The following is a 25530-nucleotide window of genomic DNA, read 5'->3' as shown; positions in this document are numbered from 1 at the left end:
CCACTGCTTGTATCGTGCTTCCTCTGCCAGATATTTTGTGCCTATGTTTCTACAGTAAGCCAATCTGATTGCTATGTGAGCCTCTGGTTGCCAACAGCTTCAGATGAGATATTCCACACCCAAACCATCCAAAACTGCAGAAATCCTGTGTGGAATGAAACTTTCTATTTTCGGATACAGAGAAAAGTCAAGGTAAACAAACCAAAAACTCTCTTTCTTATCTCATCTCTACACAGTGTCTTTCAGTTTAGCCCCAAACCCCTAAACTAGAAATGTCTTCTCATGCTTTTCTGGGTTTACTTAAAATTCCCCATGCAAGTTGAAGCAAAAAAAATCTGGCTTTGCTGGAATCCAGTTTGCTCCTAACAGATATTTATTATTTATTTATGGGTAATGAGAGTCTGACCTCCTTGGGCTAGGCTGATGGGACCCATGACAGTGACAACACAGAGAAACTGAAATGAAAATACAAAATTACAGTATAACAGAAAAACACATCTTCTTCTGAGAGGACATGAAATAATGGCAGGAGATAATGCTAGGAAGCTGCTAAATTCTAGTATGATTAAGATGTTTACTCAGTTTGCTGCTGATAACTGCACTACACTCAAATACCTCTGAACAGGTGGCTGAAAGCAGAATGTCCAAGGACCTAGAAAGGTGATGATTGATATGAAGTGTTCTCTATTGCCTGTGCTGATATGAAACAATATAGGACTTTTGGCAATCCATATTCCTCCCTAGAAGACTGCATTTTTTATGAGAGCTACCTAAAAGCATAACAGCTGACCCAAAAGAGATCTCAGTTCAGCTTTAATTGATGAGACTAAGAGCTGGTTCTTTATACTCTCTTTCTTACTCTTCCTTCTGACACTTTTTCATCAATACTTTTCTACTTCCTCTCTGTAAAGCAGACACTAAGCCTGGAAGAGCTGCAGAATGTCATACTTCTTGTATGTTATACATGCTAGTGAATTGGATAATTTTCATTTCTTTTCCCAGAATGTTCTGGAAATTACTGTTTCTGACGATGACATCATTCGTGATGATGACCGTGCAATTGTGCTTTTTGATGTAGCTAAAATCCCCCTTGGGGAAAGAGTTTTTACATCATTCCCACTAAACCCAGAGGTAAGAGCTCGGTCAGACATTTAGTGCAGCTTGGTGTCCATTCTCTCCCATCTGTTTAAGGAGGTGTACTGTCTCTTCTGGTTTTTACCACTAGGACCAGCTTGGTGGTAAAAATGTAGCAAAATGTATTAATATCCTGGAAACTGCACTTCAGTGACAAAATAGATGGCCTTCTCAAATTCTTGTTGGTTTCCTCTGGCACAGATCATGGCCAAGTTCCCAAGCCCCAGAGTAGATGCAATTTTAGGGAAGCTTTGCACTTTTAATAATCTGATAGAAAATGATAGTTTATCTAATCCTCACAAAGACTATAAAAACCAAAACAATGCAAGCACAGGGAAATAGCCTGTTTCCACAATATTTTTCTTAACACTAAACCTTAACATATCATGTTCAGCTGGCAGAGAAGAAGGTGCGTTAGTTAGGGAGAAAGGTTTGTTAGGGAGATTTATAAGCACCAAACACCTTTTGTTCTGCGAGTAAAATTGAGAACTTTTCCTTGGAGAAGAAACAGCTGCCTCTGTCATTTAATGCTGATAATAGCAAGCACAAACCAGAATATTTTTGCTTGCTAAATGTAAAGGACACTGTGCTTACAAAAATCAAGATCGCTTTGAAAACCTCTGCACACGCTAATTGAGACAGAGTTTTGTTTTATTTTCAGGGGAAGGAGGAGCTGGAAGTTGAGTTTGTATTGGAGAGCATGTGAGTAAAACCCCATTATTATTGGAGTAGTGGCTTGGAGTTATGCATTAGTGCAGGGAAACCTTTTGTAGATGCAGTATTGCCTCAATGGCCAGAAACAAGTTTTTCCAAACTTAATATGTACATTAAAAAATCATTGTATGAAAGGAAAAAATGCCATGATGTGGAGAGCAGTTGAGAATTTTTAATTCTGTGACTTTCTCTTAAGATTTTTGTCTTACATAGTTCAGAGTTGGCTGGCAAATCCCACTGCAGTAAGTCTACAGATTTACTGGACAGTGTTCTCTGGGAAAGTCATGGCTGAGGAGAATATTGCTACCCAACTTGTGTTGCACCATGCCTGTGCTACTAAGGCTGTTGCAATGACTTTCCAGGTGCCTTATGGCAGTTTAATAATTTCTGCTGGGTCATTATGGGGTATCTAGTATCAAGGGAGCATACTTACAGAAACAATAAGAAGGAGCAAAGAAAATAATAGTAATAAAAATGTCGAGAGAATAATATGTCCTCTTCAGGACCGGTATCCAGAACATACTGTTTATAAAATACATATTTTTTGTTCTTGTTTTCCAGCCAGGGTCCTCCTGAAACCATCATCACAAATGGGGCAATAGTGGTAAAATAATGTTTTGTTCTTTTGTGTTCTTTCCCACATCATTCCTTACCATAGCTGACTATAATGTCAGTGAGGGAAACAATGCAAATCTTTATTCTTTAGTGATACTTTCTCTTAGGAGCTTTATCTTTAAGGAGGCCAGCATGATCTTAGAGGAGCCTTCTGACTATTATAATTTTCCCTCGTTTTGTCTGCATCCATTGAAAATTACAATGTGTTTAGCATAGCACCATCTTCCCATGTGACAATAAATTAATTCTCACTTTCACTGTGTCTGGCAAAAGTGTCCAACAAAGCTGCCCCCCACATTTAAGCAATGACCTTTTGTACAATGACTCTTCTAACATCTGTCACCACTGGTGGTGAGATAGTGGGATGAGTTATCTAATTCTCTGTCCTCATCACACCTACTGTAGTGTCGTGAAGAAGCCTGTTTGGAAGTTCACTTAGACGGCAGGATGCAAAAGAAGCGTTTTTCAGGTAAGATTATAAAGTCTTAAAATTAATGTTAGTGATTTTACCATCCCTAACAAGGCCTGGACATTGCATCATCAAAGTACCAAGGCTTTAACTGATCACATTTAAAGTAATTTGTAAAAAATTTGCAGTAGGGAATGCCACCAGTCCTGCAGCAGGTATAGATTCAGGGTTCTGACTTCATGGAGAGTCTTGTGCCAGACTAGAAATTACTAGAATCAGATGCTTATACAGAAGGTATCTAAAACACAAGCTGAGATTCTGCAAACCTCTGCTGCAGTACTGCTAAACCCTGAAGAAGCTTAATTCCTCAGGCGTTATCGTCCATGACGTTAACTTTGCTCAGGATCTCTGTCACTTCAACTTATGCATATGCACAGAAACACCTCATTTTTTGCAGGGGTTAGCCACTCAGCAGCTGGCTCCTGCCTGACCCTGGTCAAGATCCAGAATCTAGAAGTTCCTCTGCCCACATCCCCTGAGGGGCTGGATCTGGTAGGCAATCTCAGAGCATGCGTAACACACTCTGGCAGGATTAGCTAAGCTGTTTATATTAATAGGGTCATCTGCTGCAGAGTCAGATCTTATTTTAGGGGACTGAGAACTTCTTCAGCTCATTATTTGTCCTGGGATGAGGATGATTTACCATGCAAAGGACCTGAATGTATTCACTGTGTCATGATGCAACTGCAACAGAAAAGCAGCAGTCTAAAATTCCGTGCCATTCATGTCACATTCCCATCTGACTTCTTGCTCAGCACATTGTAATAATACAGTCACCTGAAATGTTTGTGATTTGGATTACTTTTAGAAGATAGCTTTCCAAGTACAAATGAAGAGGAGAAGGAATTTGCTCAAAGCTACCTTTTGCTTCTTTTTTTTCTCTCTCTCTTTTTTTTACAATTATAAGTAACTTTGTGTATGCATTTTATCTCATTGTTCTAGAGAATGAGCTAACATTTACAGTGAGAGGATCCTTTGAAGAAACCCAGACAGTTTCAGTGGGCTGTGACTCCCGCTCCCCTATCCCAGATCCCACTTTCTTCCACTATGCCAGATACAAGCAACCCTCCCTGGATGTTGCACTCAGAAGGAAGAGGAAGCTTTCCGCCTTTGTACGTTACCCTAGAACATGGTAGACAACACAGACAGTCCTATGACCTGACATTTACGTGTGAGTAGGCAGCAAGAGGAGAACATTTCTGTTTTAACCAAAAAGCACTCCATGCTCCCTTTCAGTGTTCTTGCATGTCATGTGGAGCAAGGAGGAGAAGTGTCCCTCTGACAATCCCTCTGAAGTCACTCCCCTCCGAGCAGGAAGTAGTTGATGAGGTGAGTGCCTGCTGGCCATGGGGAATCCTTTGCAAGCTTTTTGAAATTCTTCTGATTTGCAAGAAGCAGAAACCAAGGGCCACTTCTCTTTATACAGAGACAGCTGTTTTCTAACCTCCCTCTAATCTAGGGCAATGCATAGTGAAGTGAATTATTTGGAGCAAAATAAAATGGGAAATCCAAGGGAGAAGGGAGAAGAAGAAAAATGTCTAAACTGTTGCTCATTATCCTTCTGCTGTGCATGCACTTAACCAAGGTGGAAGTGACTGGGTGCCACTGGGACAGAAAGGTGAGGGTGCAGCCTGGGCCACTGCCACGGGAGGCAAACCTGAGCCACACGGATGGGATGCTCTGTCTCTCTGGCTTCCCCTTGTATCTAACATTGTTACGTGAGAGGCTCTGGTTTCAACACCTATCTTCAGTAGTGGATCCTGCCAGAGAGCTGAGCTGTAGCACTGCAGCTCTTCTGGTATTTATTTGTGTAGCTAATCAGTAGCAGGCAAGCTACACCTGAGTTTTATGAGAGAGAAGATGTGGACTACAGATGATAGTACTAAAGTCTTAATCTATTAAATCAGTGCATATCTCTGGGTACTGTTGAAATACTGAGAAGGGATCTCAGTTTTTTGAGATTTGGAGTTTTGTAGGTGTAATGATGACTCAAAAGATCGATATCTGAGTGGGGGAAAGGGACTGTTCTGAAAAAAATATTAATATTCATCATTTTACCTTTTCGATTTTCAGCACAGAAAATTTGATTTACTCCTTAAGGTGAAAAAATGGTAAGACATCTCTGGTTTTCCCCTTGCTTCTTTGTATTTAGATAGTTGTCAGACAAGTTCCAATCCCTTTGTTACTGCCTTTGTCCTGAATGCTGGTCCATCCTCATTTCAGACTACAAAATAAAATGCATTCAGTACATAATGTGAAGATTTTCAGCAACCAAGTTTTTGTAATGGGACAGGAAGTTAAGAAATTATGAAGAACACACCAAATTTCTATTCATATTGTGCTGCAATCAATATTACATGGTAAGGGCCACTGTACATACTCTGATACCTCTACATTTTGCTGAAAAATGCAGATTTTCAATAAAAGCAACATTTCAGAACTAATTGAAAAAACCCTTTCTGTTTCCCAAAAGGTCTCTTTAACTGTTTTCTTTCACTAAAAGATCAGAATCAGAATATCTGGATACTTTAGGATGCCAAAAAAAAAAAAAAAAGTACCTGCTCTGATTGTTTTAATGTCTGCTCAAAGAGATAAATGCAAATAAATTCAATGAAGTGATTGACCATTTCTAGACCAAGGAAACACACTGTGTGTTTTGGAATATCATTCAGGCCTTAGTAAAATTTATAAGGTGAATATGTTACATTATGTACCATATTGTAACAAGAGAGAGCTTCCAGAAAAGCAGGTGTATCTTCTATCATGCTGTTTATTTTCAGTAAATATGCTATGAAACATACATGCAGTTTACAGCTGTCATTTAAAAACTTCTTCCTTAGAACGGCTATGCAAGATTTTCATAGCAGCTTTCAAACCCCATATGTAGTGCTTATAAACATCAAAAGAACATCTGATCATGTAAATCTACAACTTCAGTAGAACATTTCGCGGGTTATCAGTGGAAGTTTGCAGAACTTTTGAAAGCCACCTTTAAAACACTGCCCTCTGCAGGCGTCTGGATTTATGTCTGAAAAGAAACTACTGTTATTTGCAGCTATATTTAATTCCAGGCATCTTTGACAGGGAGAAAAAAAAAAAAAATTCCTTTCAGTTCAAAGGCAGACGGACTGTTTTTCTCCAAGAACAAACCAGAACATTTAATATCTTCCTGCTTTGCTTTATATAGACCTGGTAGTGAAGGCATGTCTATTTATGAGGTAAAGCAATTAAAATGCTGGCTTAGACTACAGATGTGATGTATGATACCTGATCCGTGTTCCAGCCAGGATGACCTAGATGTACGCCTGGGGTTTGATCTGTGTGTCCAGGAACGGGATTTCATTCGCAAGAGGAAGAAGGTAGTTGCAGCCGCTTTGAAGGACATTCTCCACCTGGAAGAGGACTTGCAGGATGATGAGGTCTCTGAGACATAATTATTCTCTGCTTTCTGCACAGATGAGTGTCCAAATATAGCATTGGTGGTCACATTTTCCTGGAAACCTTGTAGTTTCATGTACAAACTATAGCTGAGTTCTTTTCTCTGTGGCTGACTTCTCTATTCTAGGGAAGAAATGAGTATTCATCAGAAACATTAATAAAAACCCTGTAGCTCTGAAGCTAAAGAATCTAGCCTTGTGTTCAGTAGTAGCTTGCACCATAATGTAGAGAGAGGCTAGGTGCTCTCAGAACCAAAGCCAAAGTTTCTTTTACGCCAGATCTACCCAGTGGATTCAGCGCTTCATTGCCTCGTGGCTAAAACTGGACTTTATTTTGTTTATCCTTTGTGCCACCCCTTAGGTTCCCGTTGTGTGAGCACAGCACACTTCCAGTCTGACTTTGTCTGCTGTAGCATGTTCTTGCTCAGCAAACAGGTGTGATAACAGAGGTTTAAGGGCAGGGGAAAATCAGGTGTTGGCTTTTTGGTTTTTTTTTAATTAGGCACCCATGACTGCGGTGTGAAGCCTAAACTCAAATGCAAACAGGATAAATTTTGCTTGTTTTGACCTAAACTGAGTTCAGCTTTTTTTGCACAGCTGGACCTTTCAAACAGAAGACCTTGCCTTTAAATGCCAGCACTAAGCCATGGGTTGTTCCCTTCCCCTCAGGTATATAGCCACCCATACTTCCCTGCAGTACAATCTCTCTAGATTCTCCTGATGATTTGTACCTGACATTCCTTCATTCCAGTGTACCTGTGTTTACTGTTAAAGGAGCCAATTCATATTTATGAAATAATTCTTTTTCTAAGACTTCCATCCCTATATTTCTATATGATCACAGAAGCAAATAATTGCAGCTCTCTTGCATACCTAGTACTGTATATACATATGTGGTAGGTGGAGTGAGCATGGTTTCTCTTTTCCTCCAGCAACTGTAAAAGGGAATGGTGTCACCAGCCTCTGGTTTCAGGGATTCTGAACTGGCCTGTGCTCTTAAATCCATCAGTCATGACGTTTCTAGTATGGCCTGTGGATTAACTGTACAATAGTTTCAGCAAAGTTCAGGATAAAGGAGGTTATCACTGCTTGCATGGAAACCTTGAGACAGCACTGATATTTTCTGGTCTATTGTATCTGATAATAATCTGATTCAGATGAAAGAAGGTGCAATTTCCTCTAATATTTTTGCAACTTTTTGTTAATGGTTTTGAAATAGAGCACTGAAAATGTGATAATGGATTTCATGTTCTAATGCGGAGTTGCTTGACAGAGGTAAATATGAAGTATTTCTTACTCCTTACATGCCCCATTATTAATTCATGTTTTTCTTCACATTGAACCGGTGGCATTTTTTTACTACTTTATCGGTGCTGTCTCTGTGCCTTCTCAGACCATGTCACTAAATGCATGTATTTTGGGATTCAACAGGTACCTGTGGTAGCAATCATGACAACGGGTGGTGGAACCAGAGCTCTGACAGCCATGTACGCTCACCTCCTCAGTGTGCAGGAAATGAATGTCTTGGACTGTGTCTCATATATCACTGGTTTGTCTGGAACAACATGGTAAGACCAAGATAAGCACACAGGAATTTTCCATAGATGACATCAGGAAGTGATCTTGAGTTGTATGATCTTAACTATCAAGAAAAGGCTTTTTCTTTTTCTGCTGTGTTTTGTTGTTGTTGTTGTTTCTTTTAGTGGGTATTTTCCCCACATTTGGAATTAATTAAATATGTGGATAGTACCAAACACATGGTGTTTTTTCATGTAAATGAAGACATAATACACAAACCTTCATAACTTCCCAAAGCTCTGCTTCAGAACTCACACTTTTCCTTATGGTTTTTTTGTGTGTTTTTTTTTAGGACCATGTCAAACTTGTATGAAGATCCTGACTGGTCCCAAAAGGATCTCAAGGAAACACTCAATGATGTCCGAAAGCATGTACTTAAAAATAAGTTTGTTACTTGTTTTGCCCCTGATCGTCTGAAATACTATTTGAAAGAGTTGTGCCAGAGGAAACAGGAAGGACATCAGCTGTGTTTCACAGATCTCTGGGGACTCATCATTGAAAACATGTTACATGAAAAGGTACAATAACAGCACCTTTCTCTTCAGATTTGAATATGTAGTGAATACAGCAGTGAGGAAAGACATTAAATCCAAAAAATAGTTGAGATTGGAAGGGACCTCTGGAGTTCATCTTGTCCAAGCAAGATCAGGAACGGCCAGCTACCCTGAACTATGGGCTTTGAATATCTCCACAGCTGAAGACTCCACAAATTCTCTGGGTGACACATGCCAATGTTTGGCCACCCCTAGACAAAAGAGGGTTTTTGCTTGTTTGTTTGTTTGTTTGTTTGTTTTTCTTATAGATGCCTAAAGCATGTGCCTTGGCAGTACCATTCATTATGTTTGTCGGCTGTATTATACAGATCTTAACATCACATCTGGTACAGAAAGGATGGGAATGAAAATAAGTAATAGGAAACTTACAGTATGAACAACTTTTAATTTATTCCTCACAGAATCTAAAAGAGGCTTACAAGAAGGTTGGAGAGGGACTATTCACAAGGGCATGTGGTGATAAGACAAGGGGGAAATGGCCTTAAGCTGAAGGAGGGGAGCCTTAGATTTAGGTATTGGGAAGAATTCTTCACTATAAGGATAGTGAGGCACTGGAACATGTTCCCAGAGCAGTTGAGGACTCCCTATCCCTGCAGGTGTTTAAGACCAGGTTGGATGGAGAGCAACCTGGTCTTGTGGAAGGTGTCCCTGCCTATAGCAGTGGGATTGGAACTAAATGATTTTTATGGGCCCTTCCAACCCCAACCATTCTGTGATTCCGTGAATTCACACAGAATTCAGGCTCTATTTTAATCTTCATGAATATTTCTTTCCCACTAGGCCATTTATACTTTGGAATGAGAAAACATTCACCCTGTAATATGAATAACCCCACACACATCCACATTTCTACTTCCTGGTCACAGCACAGTGGTAGAGACTCCCTGGGACTCTGTTCAGGAGGGAGCTGCAAGTGTCCCCACAGCCCTGTCCCGTGACCAACAACAGCCCAAGGGAAGCCTGGTGGCACTGGTGGCACAGCCATCCTTCCACAGGCCGCTCTGGTGAGCGGGAGTACCTGCAGCTCTGCTTGTAGGATCACACAAACCTTGGTTCTGCTCCCAAACCATCCTACCCTTTCCACCCTGCCTGAGCTCTGCAGCAGAAGGGCCAAGGCTCGCTGAACCTTAACTTTTCATGAGCCTTGTCTCTGTCACAGGTCTGATGAAAAGGCATTTCTCTGGGAAGTTAGGGATGGGTTTACACTTTTATAATGAAATATTTCCTGTCAAGAGTGCTTTTCAAACATTTCCAGACATTTTTTCTGAAATAAAAATTGTGGATAACAGCATTTTCTCCTTACCATATTCTTTCAACATGAATTTAGGATTATTTGTGTACTGAAGGGTTGGGGCAGGGGAGGGGCAGGGATAGGGATGTGGCAGCACCTTTCAGAACTAAATGTGTGGGGAGCATCCTAGTTGGAGTCATGTGTGCACTGTGTTGTCAGAACCCAGGTTTAGATGAAGTGGGAGTCTCTTTGTGTCATCCAATTGTCCTCAGCTACTGTCATTCTTCAAAACAGGAGGACTGCCATAAGCTCACAGATCAGCAGCAGGCACTAAATCAGGGTCAAAACCCCCTGCCCATCTACCTCTCTCTCAATGTGAAGGATAAAATCAGCGACCAGGATTTTAGAGGTAACAATATTCCAGAAGTGTATTTAACATTTAATCCCAATTGGAGTCAATTTAGGATTAGATAAGGATATCAATTCAATGGACAAATACTCTGAAAGGCTAATCCACCTCAAAGGAGAAATTTAATAGTTAGTATTTTGAAGACATTAGTGTAATTCAGTATTCAGGATCTAAAGCAGGACAATGGAAGACATTATGCACTTCTATAGAAAGTGTCAGAAAGTTTACAGAGACATATAGATTTAAGAGGACAATTTGTTCTGCATATTCACCACTGCGAAATGTACTGTAAATAAATGCCTGCTTGCAAAGTGTGTTAATTAGAAACCAGTCTACCTTAACCTGGCCAATATCGTGTTTTATTCAAATAATTGTTCCTCTGCTGCTGTAATCAGTCTGTCTTATGCCTTTTCTTTTAGAATGGGTGGAATTCACCCCTTATGAGGTAGGATTTCCAAAATATGGAGCCTTCATTCGTGCAGAAGATTTTGGCAGCGAGTTCTTCATGGGTCGCCTGATGAAGAAAATCCCAGAATCCAGAATCTGCTTTTTGGAAGGTGATTTGTTGTTCTGGGAAAATGTAATATAATATAATATAATCTAATCTGCTCCTGCACAAAGCCTTCTTCTGAAATTAAACAGTTAGTGTGTTTTTTATCTGCCTGGAGCAGTATTTGGTAAAATACTAGGACTGGTAACAGGTCACTATCTGCAGGATTTTTTATTTTCTCTGTGATCTTATTCATCTTATCAGATTTATTGATTTCATCTATGGTTATGCTTACTGACATGAGACCTTCACAGTACTTATATATCTTTGTCAGCAACAAAAGTTGTGTATCATTGCTGCTGAGTTAAATCATCAGTTTCTTTTGCAGCCTGAGTCTCTAAAATACACCTTTTTATCTACAAAGTTCCTGCCACATCTTGCCCTGATTAATTCTTAAGATAACATTTCCATTTCAGAGTGCAAATAAGTCGGAATGTTTATCTTTTTTTCTGTCTTGCATAAAAAAAGTGAAAGCAGTAAGGAAATCTTTCTTCACTTTGCAAAAGCAATCTCTTGCCTCATTGTTCTTTCTACTTCCACCAACTGCATAAAGGAAAAAGGAAGTTTCAGGGGTTTTTTTGAGAAGTTGAAACTTTTTGCTTGTGTGGAGATTTCACTACAGCTCAGGGTGAGGCATAAGGAAGCAACTCAGAATCTCTCTGTCCCTGGCTGCAATTTCAGATAGGGACCCAGGTCTTCCCTTCCATAATCAGAAGTGCTGTCAGGTCACCAGCCCCTTTCTACACCTTGGCACTTTCTTCCTACCTTCTCTAGAGTGATGCAGGGACATTTCTGTCTCTGTTCCCTGAAGTGTCCAGTGACACAGTTATTTGACAGCAAATGTATTGCAAATTTAGGTTTACAGCAAATTCCTTTGCACCCCATTTATTTTCAAATATGTCACATATATCCTATGCCACAGGGGTCTGGAGCAGTGTATTTTCCTTGAATCTCATGGATGCTTGGTATATATCTGTTAATTCGGAAGACTTCTGGCACAAATGGACCCGAGACAAAATTACTGACATAGGTGGGTTATTCTTATTATTTGATTATTTTGTTTTATTTTCTCTTTTCTTTTTTTATTCTTTTTCTCTGTGCTGCTATTCTCTTACTGAATTTTACAAAGCCCTTTTGGAATGTTCTCTTCAGGGATTTCCATTATCCACATATAAACCAGAAGGAAATTCATGCCATGTATTACATATGGCAATTATTTCAGTTGTATGTGAAAAGAACCCACAGGATCCATCGCAGAAAAATAAAAGAGACAATGGCCCTCTTATGAGATGTTTTCTGAGCACAAGGGTAAAACTAGAGAAAAATATCCCCATAAGTGGAAGATGCTCATGTAGCATTCCACAGTCTTCCAGATCCTCTCTCAGAAGTTGAAGCATCAGGGAAACAAGAGCAAACAACATCTTTGCATCTCTGAAGTCTACAAAGCATTGACGCAAACTTCAGTACTGTTGGAAGTCATTCCAAACTAGTCATGAGGATGAGATTTGCAAAACATAATAGAAAATTAGGAAAGATCTGCAGGGTCAGATTTGAAGGACAAATACACAAGACAAACACATTACAAAGAGAAAAGATGGCAAAGAAGAGAAGTATTTTGAAAAGGCTTATTTGTTTTATCTTCTAGCACTTGTAAGGAAGTAATTTCTGGTTGTTAAAACAAGGAGTCTATATTTTCTAGTAAGGAACATTAATTATGTTTGTGTGGCTGAGAGATTGTTATTGTGTGGCTTTTCATGTGTCTGAGAGAGAAAGTGTGGCATGGACTAGCAAAGGAAGACAGTTAAGTGCAAGATATTTAATGGATAAAATCATTGCAAAGCAAAGAAATTTCTAGTAGGTGAGGTGAACTCTTTTGCAGTACAAACAAAGCCTTTATCACTGTGAAGTGAGAAAAAGAAAGGGATTTTTCAAAGCTTAGCCGAAAAAAAAAGTTGAGATTTGTGAAAATCTTGAAAGTAAAAAGAGAAAGAAGTCCAAGTTTTCCAAACATATTAAACCAAAGGATGACTGCACAGATTGACTTCAACAATGAAACAAACCACATACATAAACTGCTTTTCTTTCTTCTGCAGATGATGGAGCCCTATTCCCAAGGAGACCAAATGAGCTGGATACTCGAGTGGTTTGTCCTACTGACAGCTTTTCAGAAATTTTCCGAGATGTTGCAATGTTACGTCCAGCAGCCTCAGAAATCCATAATTTCCTGAAGGGCTTCCAGATAAACAACAACTACCTAGAGAGCGAGTTTTCCAAGTGGAAAGGTATGGTAACAGCACCCTGCTTCAAGTTACAGTTTAAACCGTCCTTGTGAAAAAAAAAATCCTTAAAAAGTTATCAAGCTAACTGCTCTTTTTGTTTCATTCCGATGTTCTGATAGTATTTGAAGCTGTTTGTCACTGAAAGCTAAAATTAAGTAGCAGGGGAGGCTTCAAAACAAGTTTTTAAAAACAATTCATGAAGTCTCACAACTGGTAGATGAGAAAAATCCCAGTTAGTCACCCAGCACATCTGCTGCTGTGCCAGCCAGCCAGCCTGCATGCCTGCAGCAGGGCACTGGTGCTATCATACACTATCTCTTGCTCGGCCAATACTCAGGGGATGTGGGAGGGAGCTTTGGTTCCTGTTACATTTTACTTCTAAGTAAGGTACAACCTTTGTAACACTATTCCCTGTTATCCAGGTAGGGAATTTTTTTGTTCAGTCTGGCACCAGATGTTACACATACGATTGTAGCTGTGGGGCCACTCTCATAGTGAGCAAAGCACACAACATATTTAGTCTTTAGTGTGTTGACAGAGAGAGGTGCCATTTAATTTGTTTCATATTAACAACAACCAAAAAAAAAAAAGAAAAGAAAAAAAAAAGGAAACAAAAAAAACCACTCCAGCATGATAAGAGTCACACACAAGATGAATTAAGTCTATTCTCCTGAGCCCCAAGTTAATTGCTTTTAGTCAGAGGAAAGCCAAAGAAATTGCAGAGTAAAGATGAAAAGGGGAAGGCAGATGAGGAACTGAGAAATGACTGAACTGCAGCCATCAGCTATGTAGGTAGGTCTAGGACCCAAGAGAAGTTGAAGTCTCTTTTTGTTAACAATAGACTTTCCTCAGCACTTCCCTTGCGTTGGGCACCTCCTCTGAAAAAATGTGCTTCTTTCCTAGACTGTGAGCTGGACTCCCAGCCCAACCACCTGACAACAGCAACAGACTACCTCATCCTGATTGATACTGCATTTGCCTTTGCTACCAGTTACCCACCCCTTATGAGGCCAGAAAGGAAGGTGGATGTCATTTTGCATTTCAACTACAGCTCAGGTTCACAGACAGGGGTGAGTCTTGCACATTCTTTATTGATTTCTCTGTTTCATCACTGAGTTGCCAGAATGGCTGATCCTCTACTCACAGAAACTTTTGTTTTTTCCAAATATCTGGGAAGTGTTAATAAGTTAACAGTCTACTGTTAACTGGGGGTCACATATCTTTATGGAACACTGCAAATGTTATCAGGAAATAATAAGTTAGTAAACTCTATCTGCTCATTTTTACATATAAGTCATTTTAGCTGATTTGAAGGCAGTCAGATGTGGGATGAATGAAGCTAATTGTCTTTAAACACTGTCTAATATTTCTCAATGCAATCATACATATTCCTATGCAAGGAAAAATGTACCTTCAGGACAATATAACTGCAACAATAGAAGGGTTTGATGCAAACCCAGAAGACCAGATATGCAAATAAATGCAACAACAGTTTGTGTTTAGGAATGTTAAATTCCTTAGGAATAAAAAGTTGTCTAAGGCAACTTTTTCATAGCCAAATGTGGCATGTAGATTTTCGAAGACAGGCACATATACTCAGATCCATCTCACTTAACTCTGGCCTTCCAAGTCTTGACTCCATAAACAACCTACACCTAAATTGGGTGTGTACCATAATCTGTCAGAACCTGTCACTTACCCCACAAATATTCCCAGTGAAATTAGGTTTTGGTCAAATTCAAAGTTCTTCCCATATGTTCTGATGTTTTCTTTTGTTTTGTTTTCCTCTTGTGGCAACCAGCCCCTGAAAGATGCCTCTAAATACTTTGCAAAACAGGGAATTCCTTTCCCTACAAAGGTGCCAGATGATCAGGAAACTCCACATCTGAAGGAATGCTACATTGTTGGTGATAAAGAGAGCCCAGAAACACCTATTGTGATATTTTTCCCTCTAGTAAATGACACCTTCAGGGAATACAAAGCACCTGGTAAGTTTATGGTTACCCATCACATTAACAGAGGCAGCAGCCACTTTCTTTCTCTTTTTTTACTGGATAATAACTGCTCTTCAGATCATGCTGTAATAACAGACTTGAACCCTCTTTGCTTAGATCTGAACCAGATAAAGAAACTTAAAATATGTGACTTTTCCTAAACAGTAGAGAAGCATCTGGAATCAGCCTTTGGCAAATATTTTCCTCTTCAGATTTTTTTTTTTTGGCTTTTCATAAGCAGACTGTAGTTAATTGAGGAAAAGAATATTCTGTTTATCTGCAGTAGCAGAAATTAGCAGCGGTAATTTCCTCTCACACTTGTCATCCGCTCCTGTTAGAGAATGCTCTGAGGAGCCTAAGGATTTCATTGTTTGAAATAATTTCCAGGCTTACAGTTAGGCAGATAACCTTGTAAAAAAAAGCATGCAGAAGCAAAGTGATGGAAATGTAACATGGAGGCATAGCGAAGTGATGAAAGTACAACACTGAGCCATTCCAACAGTGTCTGTTCACTTTGAAATTTAAAGAGTTTCAATAGCAACATTGCCAGTCACTTCTAAACAGGTGAATTCTAAGTTCTGGTACCATATCCCACATGCCATACTACTCTGTTGGCACCAAAGTCTCAGTTACTCCTTCTCCAGATGCTAAAATTCCTAACTGAGATTGTGAGTTCACTTCAAAGCCCCACAATGTACTTGAAAGCCAGAAGTTCTAGGTTGGTACATGTACATTAAATTTAAAACCAAAACAAATGCAGAAACTATTGTCCCAATTGTATCAATTCTTATCCTTTTGTATTAAGTAAGTTGTAAAAAATAATATGGTACTTTTGCTTTGTTGACTGAGCTCATTTCATGTTTGAGGTGTACAGCCGGGGTTTTGAACAGGACTCAAATAGACCAAGGGTATTTATGGAGGTACACACACCATTCTACTCCAGCTCCTTACCATTGATCAGATAACTGAAAGGTTACTTTCTGCAGTTGCACTTTGTAGAGAGAATTAAAGAAAGGAGAAAAGAAGAAAGAAGTAGAAGTAGAAGAAGAGCTGAGAATTAGCTTCTGTACTGCTCTTCTATACTGCACTGCTCTTTTGTACTGCTCTGTGAGGGAGTTTGCCTGCCTTCTTTCCCTCAATAATTTCCAGAAACGAGGGATGATGTGCCTAAGTCAGTTACCTACTATCAGGTGTATCTACTATCAGGTGTACATCAGATGATGTGCAGATGTTAAATGTAAGCATATATTATCAGGGAGTCTAAAAAGGGGTGTTGCTAGCTATGAAGAAAATTAATTTGAAGACCTGCATGCTGTCTGCATATTGCATACACTTGAGGCAAGCTTGTGTTGCCCAACCGGTTCAGCTGGTAGCTGCATGCTGAGATTAAAGAGGAAGAGAAAGAAGGGGTCCTCCTTGTCATGCTCCCTCAGGCAAAGTGTCAGCTGAGCTGGCATGAAAGGGCTCTGTCCATGCAGCTTTTTGGGAGAACTGACACCTCACAGCTGAGACCTGGCCTCCACAGCAGCAGGATGGATGCCGCAGAAGGTCCTGTGAGGCTGGAAAAGGATGTCTGCCCTTTGTTAGTGACAGACAGAGATCAGCTTAATTTATAGTGCTTCAGTACCATGCCCTAGCCCAGATCTAAATTGTACAGCATGTGAAATATTAGTACAATCACATGAACAGGCAGGTTATTCATAGGCAGCTCATCCATCAGCTCATTCAGAGGGGAATTTAGAGTCTGAGCAGTAAACAAGTAAAACTGACATATTCAAACTGGTTACATGCTGTACTGTTAGGCTATTCCATGATCAAATAGAAAGAGGATTCTCTGTGTAAGATTTACTCTGCTTCAATTGAGTGGTACCAGTTCACTGTAACTCTGTCTGCAAAGCTGAGAGGAGTACATCTTTTGGACTCAGACAGACCCTTCAAGGAAAATCAGAACCCTTTCTTCAGTGTTGTTAGATCCATGTTGGCAGAGGTGATTCCCCAAATGCATGAGGTCTTATCAGTGAGATGCTGACTTTTCCCAGTGCCTACCCCCTTGCCGTGGTTCAGGTGGTGCTGGTTATCTGTGACTGTGGAGGGTTCTTGTTTGTTACAGTAACACCCTCTTGGGCAAAGTGATGGTCTCACTGGAGGCTGACAGAAAAATTCTCATGTCTCTGATACTTTCTCTGAGAGTATTGCCTACTATTTCTGTGTTGTTAATACTCTCTTTCCCTCATGCCAGCTGTCAGAAAACCAAAGGGTCTGTGGAAATGATGAGGAAGCATAAAAATGTATGTGAACCCTCCTGTCAGGCTGTCCTGATTTCATCTGGGAAAGAGTTAGTTTTCTTCCTAGCAGCTGGTATAGTGCTGTGTTTGGGATTTAGAATGAAAGTTATGTTGTTCTTCCTTTTCTGTCCCATTAAACTGTCTTTATCTCCACCCACATTTTCTCCCTTTGCTCTTCTGGTTCTCTCCCCATCCCTCAGTCAGGGTGCACTGAGCAAGCAGCTGTGTTGCTTAGCTGCTGGCTGGGGTGAAACTGTGACATGGGAGTACAGACTAGCACACAGCGCTGGATCTCTGTGTCTTCAGGTCTCTGCCCCAGACAGGGATCTTCAGCCATCCTGTAGCAGTCAAAGGCATATAAATCCAGTAATCTTCAGAATCCAACAAAATTAATTGACCTCTTCCCTTCCAATAACCTGTTTATTCTATATACTAGCAGATAGATAGAAGTTCAGCCTGCTTGTATGCTGTGTCTCATCGGTGCAAAGTCGAACAAAAAACTAATATAGTTTAGGGTTGTGATGCACTATTTGTGACTGAGAAACACCCACACCCTAATTTTTCTTTTGCAAATTAACCATATCACTGCTTGTCTGCTAGGTGTGAAGCGTAGTCCCTCAGAGATGGCAGAGGGTGAGGTTGATGTTGCCAATGCCTGTGGCCCATATTACATAAACAATCTGAGCTATTCAGAGGAAAATTTTGACAAACTGGTGAACCTCAGTTACTACAACGTCCAGAACAACAGAGATTTGATTCTTCAGGCCTTGCGTACTGCTGTGGAGCGGAAAAAGCAGCGTAAGAAAGAGCAAGCACTGCAAAAACCACCCGATGGCTGTGGCATGTGTGTGCCTGACAGAGAGGGAACCCAGCACTTGGCTGACTGCCCAGCACCAGGGAATATGAAATAAAGTCTCTACGAGTCCTGTCGATGAAGAAGGAAAGGAATTTTATTAGGAAGTGAAGAAAAGCCAAAGAATGCTAAGAATAGCACTTCATTTGTCATCAAAAATGTTAAAGCCTGTCTGTCAGTGGAGGGAATAAACTCAAAAAACCAGCTCTTCCTTAATGAACTAATGTGCTTCCCTCATTGACAACCTTAGGAGGGCAGCTAGGTGAGGCTGTGCTCCACTGTACTTGCAGAAGTGACCTTCCAGGCCAGGGCGAAACTGTGTGGACAAGGAAGCATGAGGAAGTTTACACTGACTGTATCTGCGTTCTACCTGTGCTATAAAAACAGGATTGCCAGTCCAGAAATGCAGCAGAGAACAAAATCCATTGTCTCTAAAACAGAATCAAAAAAACCATTTGTGAACTAAGGAGTCTCTATGTGAATGTAAATAAATATTAAATTTATATAATATACCACTTCTTTTGAGTAGGAGTTAGAGCAAATAAACATTTTTCATACCAAATACATGTTAAGGCCATTTATTTTAGGTGCTTCTTCCTCTACTAGCAAGACAAAGACAACGTGCAGACATTTCATAGCTGCTGAGAAATTATTGAAGAAGAAAGTATATCTGCTCCACACCTAGATGTAAACTGCTCTGGGATCCTGGGACCCCTTGAGTTTAGGACTACAACTATGACCCATCTCTACAGGAACCAACTCATGTTAATTTATTTTAGCAATCTGAGTTTAAATGCAATTGATAATACCAAATGTTCTTTAATATTAATAATATTAAAGTCTTTGAGCCTATTACATATAAATGACACAAGAAACACAGACAAAGCAAAACTGCAATTGTATACCTAATATCATTCATGCAAACGTGATTTTTTTTTTAACTTCCTATAGAGTATGGCAACTGAAGTTAACAGAAGATAAACTTTCAGTTTTCTGACACTTCGGTTGTGACATTAACATGGCTCCTTTCCAGTAAGCAGTCTGGGTTTTTGACAGATGGAATCTGTAAAAGTCTACATTTATTCTTCTTCTAAATTTTTTAATTCAATGCTCGTGGTTTATTTATTAGACAGCTTATATCTACAAGCCCATATTTCCTACAGCTTTCCCTGCTCCTCAGTTCTGCTGTAGTATTCTTTGTCAAGAAACCCTGTTATTGTGGGCCAAAAATGGAAGTCTTACAAATTCCTTTGCCCTCAAGGTTGAGGGTCTCCTCCTAGGTGGTGCACAGAGATGTAATCATTCTGTTTGCCACTTAGGTCAGTGAACACTTTACCTGCACCCTACAGGAGCCCATAGAGCTCCTGGACTGTATGTCCAGAGTTTATCTCCCATGGAAACGAGAGAGCAAAGACAGCAGTCCTGCTGATGTATGCTGGATCTCATCACAATATGGGACAGCATGTAGCCAGAAGGCACAGCCAGACCTGGGAATTTGGAAGCACTCCCAGGTTCCCATATACAGTTAGAGCTTTGTTGTCTGAAAGGCAAAAATTATTTCACCGACAGCAGGAAGCATCTAGGCAGGAAGTCTGAAGACCAGCAGAATGAGGTGTGTGAGTGCAAACACTTCCCTGCCCTTCCTGCTGCTTTCTAGCAGACACGAAAGGGTCATGGAGAACAATGAACACTTTACCCCATTTCAAAAATCTTGCATGGAATACTTACTCAGTATCTCAGTTTTCTCTGTTCAACAAGAATACAGAGGAAAATGTCAGGCCTGATCAAGGAGGTGGAACTGCTTCCGCACAAGGCATGAATAGATAAAGAATCTGCCCCCTAGAAAAAGCACAGGACGAGTGAAAGGCAGAGAAGAGAGAGATGCACGAAGTCAGTGCACCTCTCTTCTATCACAAGACCTGGAGGGGATCAGACAAAACTAGCAGGCAGCAGGTTTAAAGAAAGTGAGGTAGTTCTGCACACATGTTATTAAGTTTTCTTGCTGATAAAATTTTATGCATTCAAATAACTGATTGATGCACTCACTGGAAAATTTTTGGGGACTGAAAAAATAGAATGCTTCTGCATCTGCCTCAGTCCTGCACTGAATCATAAATTCCCAGAGACTCAGAGGACAGTCTGAGATAGTATTGTACCTGCCCTGTGAGATATGTAAGGTTCTCCAGTCACTAAATACTGGATGTAGCACCATAGACAAGGGGAAAAGGAACCTCACTTCACATCGCAGTACTTAGGTTTTCCACAGCTCAGATATTTTTGCAGATAATTAATAGTTAGGAGCAGTCAGACCTCAAAGTTGAGGTGATACAAGACTAATTTAAAAGAAATCACTGAAGTAACATAGAGAAAGTGTAAGTAACTACAAGGATAACTTAATTACCTATGAATTAACCCACAGAGAAAAGTAATGACAATTAAAGGAATACAAAATCAAACTACGAAAAGGAGATTTTAAAAAAATGAGGAAACCAGTCAGCAAGACCCTATGTGAAATGGTATAAAATCTTTAGACTCAGCATGGAAATTGCAACAAAAGAGTTGCAAAACATATGTGCAGCCCTAAATAAAATGCAAAGCAAGGAACCAAGAAAAGGCAACGAGGTTAAATGCCCAGAACTGAGCATTGCTAAAGTCTAACATCTGTTCTTTGAGGAACAGTGTAGAGAGGAAGGAGATGAAAAGAGCACATCTAAACCTGCTAATTTATTTAGAAAAGACCTGGACCATACTGAGAAAATGAAGTATTCAATATGGAAATGAGGAGGAAGAAAGGTACATAGATAAAATGTGAAACAGTAGATGTGCTGGACCAGCAAAAGGGGATTTAAATGATACGGATGCTGAGAAGGAGCCATAAGTGTGTAACACAAAAGATATATTTGTAATATAGTGTTTAAATACAGTTTCAGCAAAAATTTCCACTCCTTTTTTTTTTTTTTTTTTGTAACTGAGATCCCGAGTTTTTTATTTCTATGTAGTTAGCGAGCACAAACTTTAATGTCAGAGGATAAAAAAATATTTGTTTTATTGATTTTCCCAAGGCTGTAGTGAAGCTGGTATTATACTCCACTAAAACCTCCTGTAAAATCAATGGGCAAGGTGATCCTCCTACGCGGCTTAACACAATGCAGGACCTAAGGTTAAAACTAATGGCCGTACCGGCTACACACGTCTCGCAGAAACATTTCCATGTTATACTAAGATTTTTCATTGTGTTTAAAACGGTTGCCTGATGTCGTAGCTAAACACCACGGCGCTTAGTCACACACTTCTTTGGCATCCAAAGACATCAACCATCAACAGAAAAACACGAAAAGCATTTGGGCGATTCTATGTTCAGATCGGAGCTGTCAAAGTGTTTCCGGATTTCATCGCAAGGGGTTGAGATTTTAGCGCAGTGGACCAGCAGGTACAATTAACCTCCAGAGGCGGACTTCTGGCAAAAAAAAAAAAAAAAAAAAAAAAAAAAAAAAAAAAAAAAAAATCCTCGGATTCTGAAAAAAAAACCGGACCAACTTCCTCTTCAGAAAAACCCCAAACCCACCCGGCTCCGAGGGTGTGTGCTGCATGGAGAGGGCCCCGCCCGGCCCCGCCGCTGAGCGGAGCGCGGCAGCGCTGCTGGCACCGCCTCTCGCCGGGCCGGGCCGGGCCGGGGCGGGTCCGCGCCGGCGGCTGCGTGCGCGGAGGCGCGGCGGCGGCGGTGGCAGTGCGGCGGGGCGGCAGCGGCGGCGGGATGTTCAGCTGGCTGGGGAAGCAGGGCGGCGGGCGGGAGCGCGGCGGCGGCACCGACGTGGTGCAGACGGTGACCGGCGGGCTGCGGGACCTCTACCTCCGCAAGCTGCTGCCGCTGGAGGAGCACTACCGCTTCCATGAGTTCCATTCGCCCGCCCTGGAGGAGGCCGACTTCGAGAACAAGCCCATGGTGCTGCTGGTGGGGCAGTACAGCACCGGCAAGACCACCTTCATCCGGTAGGTGACCCCCAGCATGCGCGGCCCCTGCTCCCGCGGCCCCGCTCGGGGAACGCCGGCCGGCGCCCTGCCCGCCTCGCCCCCGCCGGCCGCTCGGTCATCCTCGCTCACCTCCTGCCCGGGGTGGTGCTGCCTGCGGTAAATCCCTCCCACGCTCTGGCGGCGCAGCCCGCGGCGAGCCCGCCCGTGCGGGACAGCGCTGCCCCGCGGGTGCGAGCCGAGGCCGGGCAGCGCCGTGCCGGTGACAGGCGGCGGGGCGGCCCCGCAGCGGGGTGACAGGGCTGGCGCCTGCCCGCGGCCGGCGACCCTCCCGGCCAGCGGGGCTTACCGAGAGCCTCCGTGCTGTGTCGAGGATGGTGCCGCTCCCGACCCTGTTACACGCTCTGTAGCTCGCCGCTTGCTTCCTGTTCAAGAATATTATCTCTATTTCATGTTCTGCTGAGAAAGCGTACCCTCGTTGTCTACTTCCTCTTAGTTCTTTTAATCTGTAAACTGTTTCAAAGGAAAACCAGGAGCTTCGTGTTAAAACGGTATGACTGCACCGGCCATGAGGGATCATTTAACCTTACCTCCTCCCCTTTCTTTCCCAAAAGTAGCTTAATGCACAGATCGGATGTGATGGTAAAAGCGTAACGTGACAAGAGTTTTGGGCAAAAAACACGTGGTGTCTGGAAAGTCTCCCCTTCCATGTGCTTTTATTTTGGTCAATTAGATTGAAGAAGCAGTATCACTACTAAGGCAGCTTAACAGTGTTGTCCCTGTTGTAGTATTTTCTGTCTTTCCTCTGTTCCTTATTTCTAAGTTTCTTAGTGACTCATTTTCAGGAAGCTGAAGCATATCTCGGGTAAGCACAATATTATAAACCTGCGAATATTTTGCATATGTTTGAGTTTCCCTCTCACCTGCGCCTTACAAATCAGTCTAAGGTTGTGCCCAACTCTGCAAAAGACACTGAGTGGTCACTTGGTTCACATTTTGACGTGCTTATATCTGAAGTTCATTATAGTCCTTGTGTAAAATTTTAAAATATTTCTTTCAGTTCAAAGACTACCGGCACCCTTGCCAAAACAGTGTTTTCTTCTTGCAGTGCAAAATACCTACCTCCCCTCTCCACTGAAGAGCAATGTTTACCTTTAATCACCTGAGAGCTTTTCAGATGTTTGCAGAACTAATCATGTGTCTTTTCTGGTTTTACAACTAGCTAATTGAAAGCTTGAAGCTGAACATGGTTTCTTTACTGATTATGACTGAATTCCCACAAACACATAAAGAGGTGTTGCTCAGAGGAATATTTTTAAAATAGAAATAAAGCTGTAATTAAAAAAAAAGAAACTTAGTTTCAGGATCTCCACAGACAGTCACAAGGTGGTGGTGGTGGGGGGGGTGTTTGATTTGGATTTTTCTAACATTTCTCTAGGCATACTCATTATTTTCTTCTTTAAAATTACAGTTGCCTTGTTAGTCTGTATATATTTCCAGATAAGTGTAGTTACTTGGCTTATGAACAAGGGATGGGGAGAGCGTGGGTAGTACAAAGGGAGGCAGAAAGGTCCCAAATATGTACATACCAGAACTTGTTCTGCCTGTCAGCAGAGTTGTTCTGTTATTTGCAATTCATAGAAAACTTTATTTCTCCCCTTCTGTAAGAGTTTACCTTGATTGAGACCACTGGTTCTTGATTTATGAACATTCAACTTTTCTGTCCTTTACAGTTGCCTGCATTTGACTGAAGTGCAAGTCAGTATTGTGCTTAGAAACATTAATATTCCTTGCAGTGCCTTATGTGTCTTTTTGCTACTGTTGCTTTGTGAGTAACTTATTATCACTGTAACAATAAAATACCGAGCAAAAGGGTTGACTGATACTAACGTACAGTCGGAAGGAGAAAAGACCTATAATTTATTACAGCTCTTTCCAGCTCTTTTTTTAGCATTTGTTAGTGCTGGATGAAGATGCCCAGACAATTTTGACAAAAATGAAGTTTTCAAATATGGTTTCTCATGTGTTGTATTAAAATACCTGACTTGATGCAGGAGGTGGCTTCTACCGTGATGTACCCTTCTCTTCACCCTCTTACCCCTTCCTCCTGTCCACATTTTAGGTAGCTTGCAGAGCAGTTTAATCTTTACACAAGGTATTGGAGAAGGCAGGTATTGAGTGTTGAGCCCAAATCAGTGGCAGAATATCTGTTATTGCTTCTAAAGGACCTCACTATGATTAACATTCATTACCTCAGTGTTCTCTATACTGTAGATAATAATTGGTTGAATCAGCGTGAGAAAGTGCTCCATTGAAGATGGGCAGCAACTTAGACAATAGTGTCACAGTGACTGTTACTCAAAATCCAATTTAGAGGAGAAAAAGAAGGGCAAAAAAAGAGAAGTTCTCGTATGCTGTGTGCAAACTTAGAAGAAGACATGGGAAAATATTATAGTGTCCAGATCAGCCAGAAATAAATTTCCCCTCTAGTAGGCTGAATCTCCTATGGAAAAATATCATGCCCTCTCAAGATTGTTTTAATTCAATCTTTGTTGTAGATTATTTTTTCTTAGAATGAAGTAGCGCTACAGGGTTTTTATTCCTGCAAACCTTTTAATAAGCAAACATTATTTTAAATCTTAATTAAAACTGCTTTTTGTTCACATTTCTCCACTTCATAGTCAGGAGGGTATGTTAGGTCTGCCTAAGTGTTTACTACTGGGTTTATGTGTGAACATAACAATTCTGTTTAGCTGTCAAGTATTCATTTGGGATTTGCTTTAATTTAGACATTATCGTGAGAACTTCACATTTTCATACCTCTGACACATCCATATCCACCCAGTTCCTTCCACTAAGCCTTTATGGAAAGCACGGATCTACCAGTGACTAAAGGTCCCTGGGGATCAAGATATGCAAACAAACACTTCCAGGTTTCTTTCAGCTCTTATGTTTTTTCAGTCAGTGCTGTTTATCTGCTTTGGCACTTGGAACAATGCAGTGAAACCTGTCAGTTTTGCTGTCTAAGGTGTAGTGTGGTGATAGTTTTATTCGAGTATTTGACAATGCTGATGATTCAAGCAAATATATCCCAATGTGAATGCTTGTCCAATTGTGTTTAATGAAGTGGGAGCATGGTGAGAGCCAATTGCTTATCTTACTCTGAGCTGCTTGGCCTCGCAGCTTCTGTGATTGTCTCAATTTCTCATGCCTGTTTTGGAAAAGAAATGGGGAAAGGAAGGGGAGGAGAATTGTACTGTCTGAAAAAAAGACAGGAGGTAGTCAATGCAAATAGATAGTTTCTTTTCTTCTAACAGTTAATTAAACTTCTAGTCTAATAGTGTTTAACTTGTCATTTATTTTTCTATTTTAAAAGTGTAGGAGACTGTTGTTTTTTTTAAAGAACTTATCAACATGAGACAAACCAGAAGTAAATTCCTCAGAGTGCCAGGCTGTGCC

General features: G+C 40.9%; 2 protein-coding genes across 2 annotated transcripts in view; both read left to right on the top strand.

Annotated features, from left to right (window-relative positions):
• LOC309573943 (cytosolic phospholipase A2 epsilon-like) overlaps nt 1-18160 on the top strand; it is a gene marked incomplete at its 3' end in the record, with an annotated part of 31647 nt that extends 13487 nt beyond the window's left edge. The window contains exons 4-21 of the mRNA XM_082283210.1: nt 56-192; nt 1003-1131; nt 1796-1836; nt 2410-2452; nt 2869-2932; nt 3875-4044; nt 4169-4261; nt 5006-5043; nt 6216-6351; nt 7801-7937; nt 8240-8465; nt 10027-10141; nt 10561-10698; nt 11614-11721; nt 12785-12973; nt 13874-14040; nt 14772-14958; nt 17850-18160. Coding sequence (XP_082139336.1) covers nt 56-192; nt 1003-1131; nt 1796-1836; nt 2410-2452; nt 2869-2932; nt 3875-4044; nt 4169-4261; nt 5006-5043; nt 6216-6351; nt 7801-7937; nt 8240-8465; nt 10027-10141; nt 10561-10698; nt 11614-11721; nt 12785-12973; nt 13874-14040; nt 14772-14958; nt 17850-18160 — 2429 coding nt within the window. The remainder of the gene's footprint in view (nt 1-55; nt 193-1002; nt 1132-1795; nt 1837-2409; nt 2453-2868; nt 2933-3874; nt 4045-4168; nt 4262-5005; nt 5044-6215; nt 6352-7800; nt 7938-8239; nt 8466-10026; nt 10142-10560; nt 10699-11613; nt 11722-12784; nt 12974-13873; nt 14041-14771; nt 14959-17849) is intronic.
• A 3696-nt stretch (nt 18161-21856) lies between these two features.
• Nucleotides 21857-25530, top strand: part of EHD4 (EH domain containing 4) — a gene marked incomplete at its 5' end in the record, with an annotated part of 30098 nt that continues 26424 nt past the window's right edge. Inside the window, one exon of the mRNA XM_082282930.1 lies at nt 21857-22092. Coding sequence (XP_082139056.1) covers nt 21857-22092 — 236 coding nt within the window. The remainder of the gene's footprint in view (nt 22093-25530) is intronic.

The sequence above is a fragment of the Coloeus monedula genome, assembly GCF_965178545.1.
Source record: "Coloeus monedula genome assembly, chromosome: 6".
NCBI classification, from domain to species: Eukaryota; Metazoa; Chordata; class Aves; order Passeriformes; family Corvidae; genus Coloeus; species Coloeus monedula.
The sequence above is the reverse complement of the archived record's forward strand: the minus strand, read 5'-3'. Positions and strand labels throughout refer to the sequence as shown.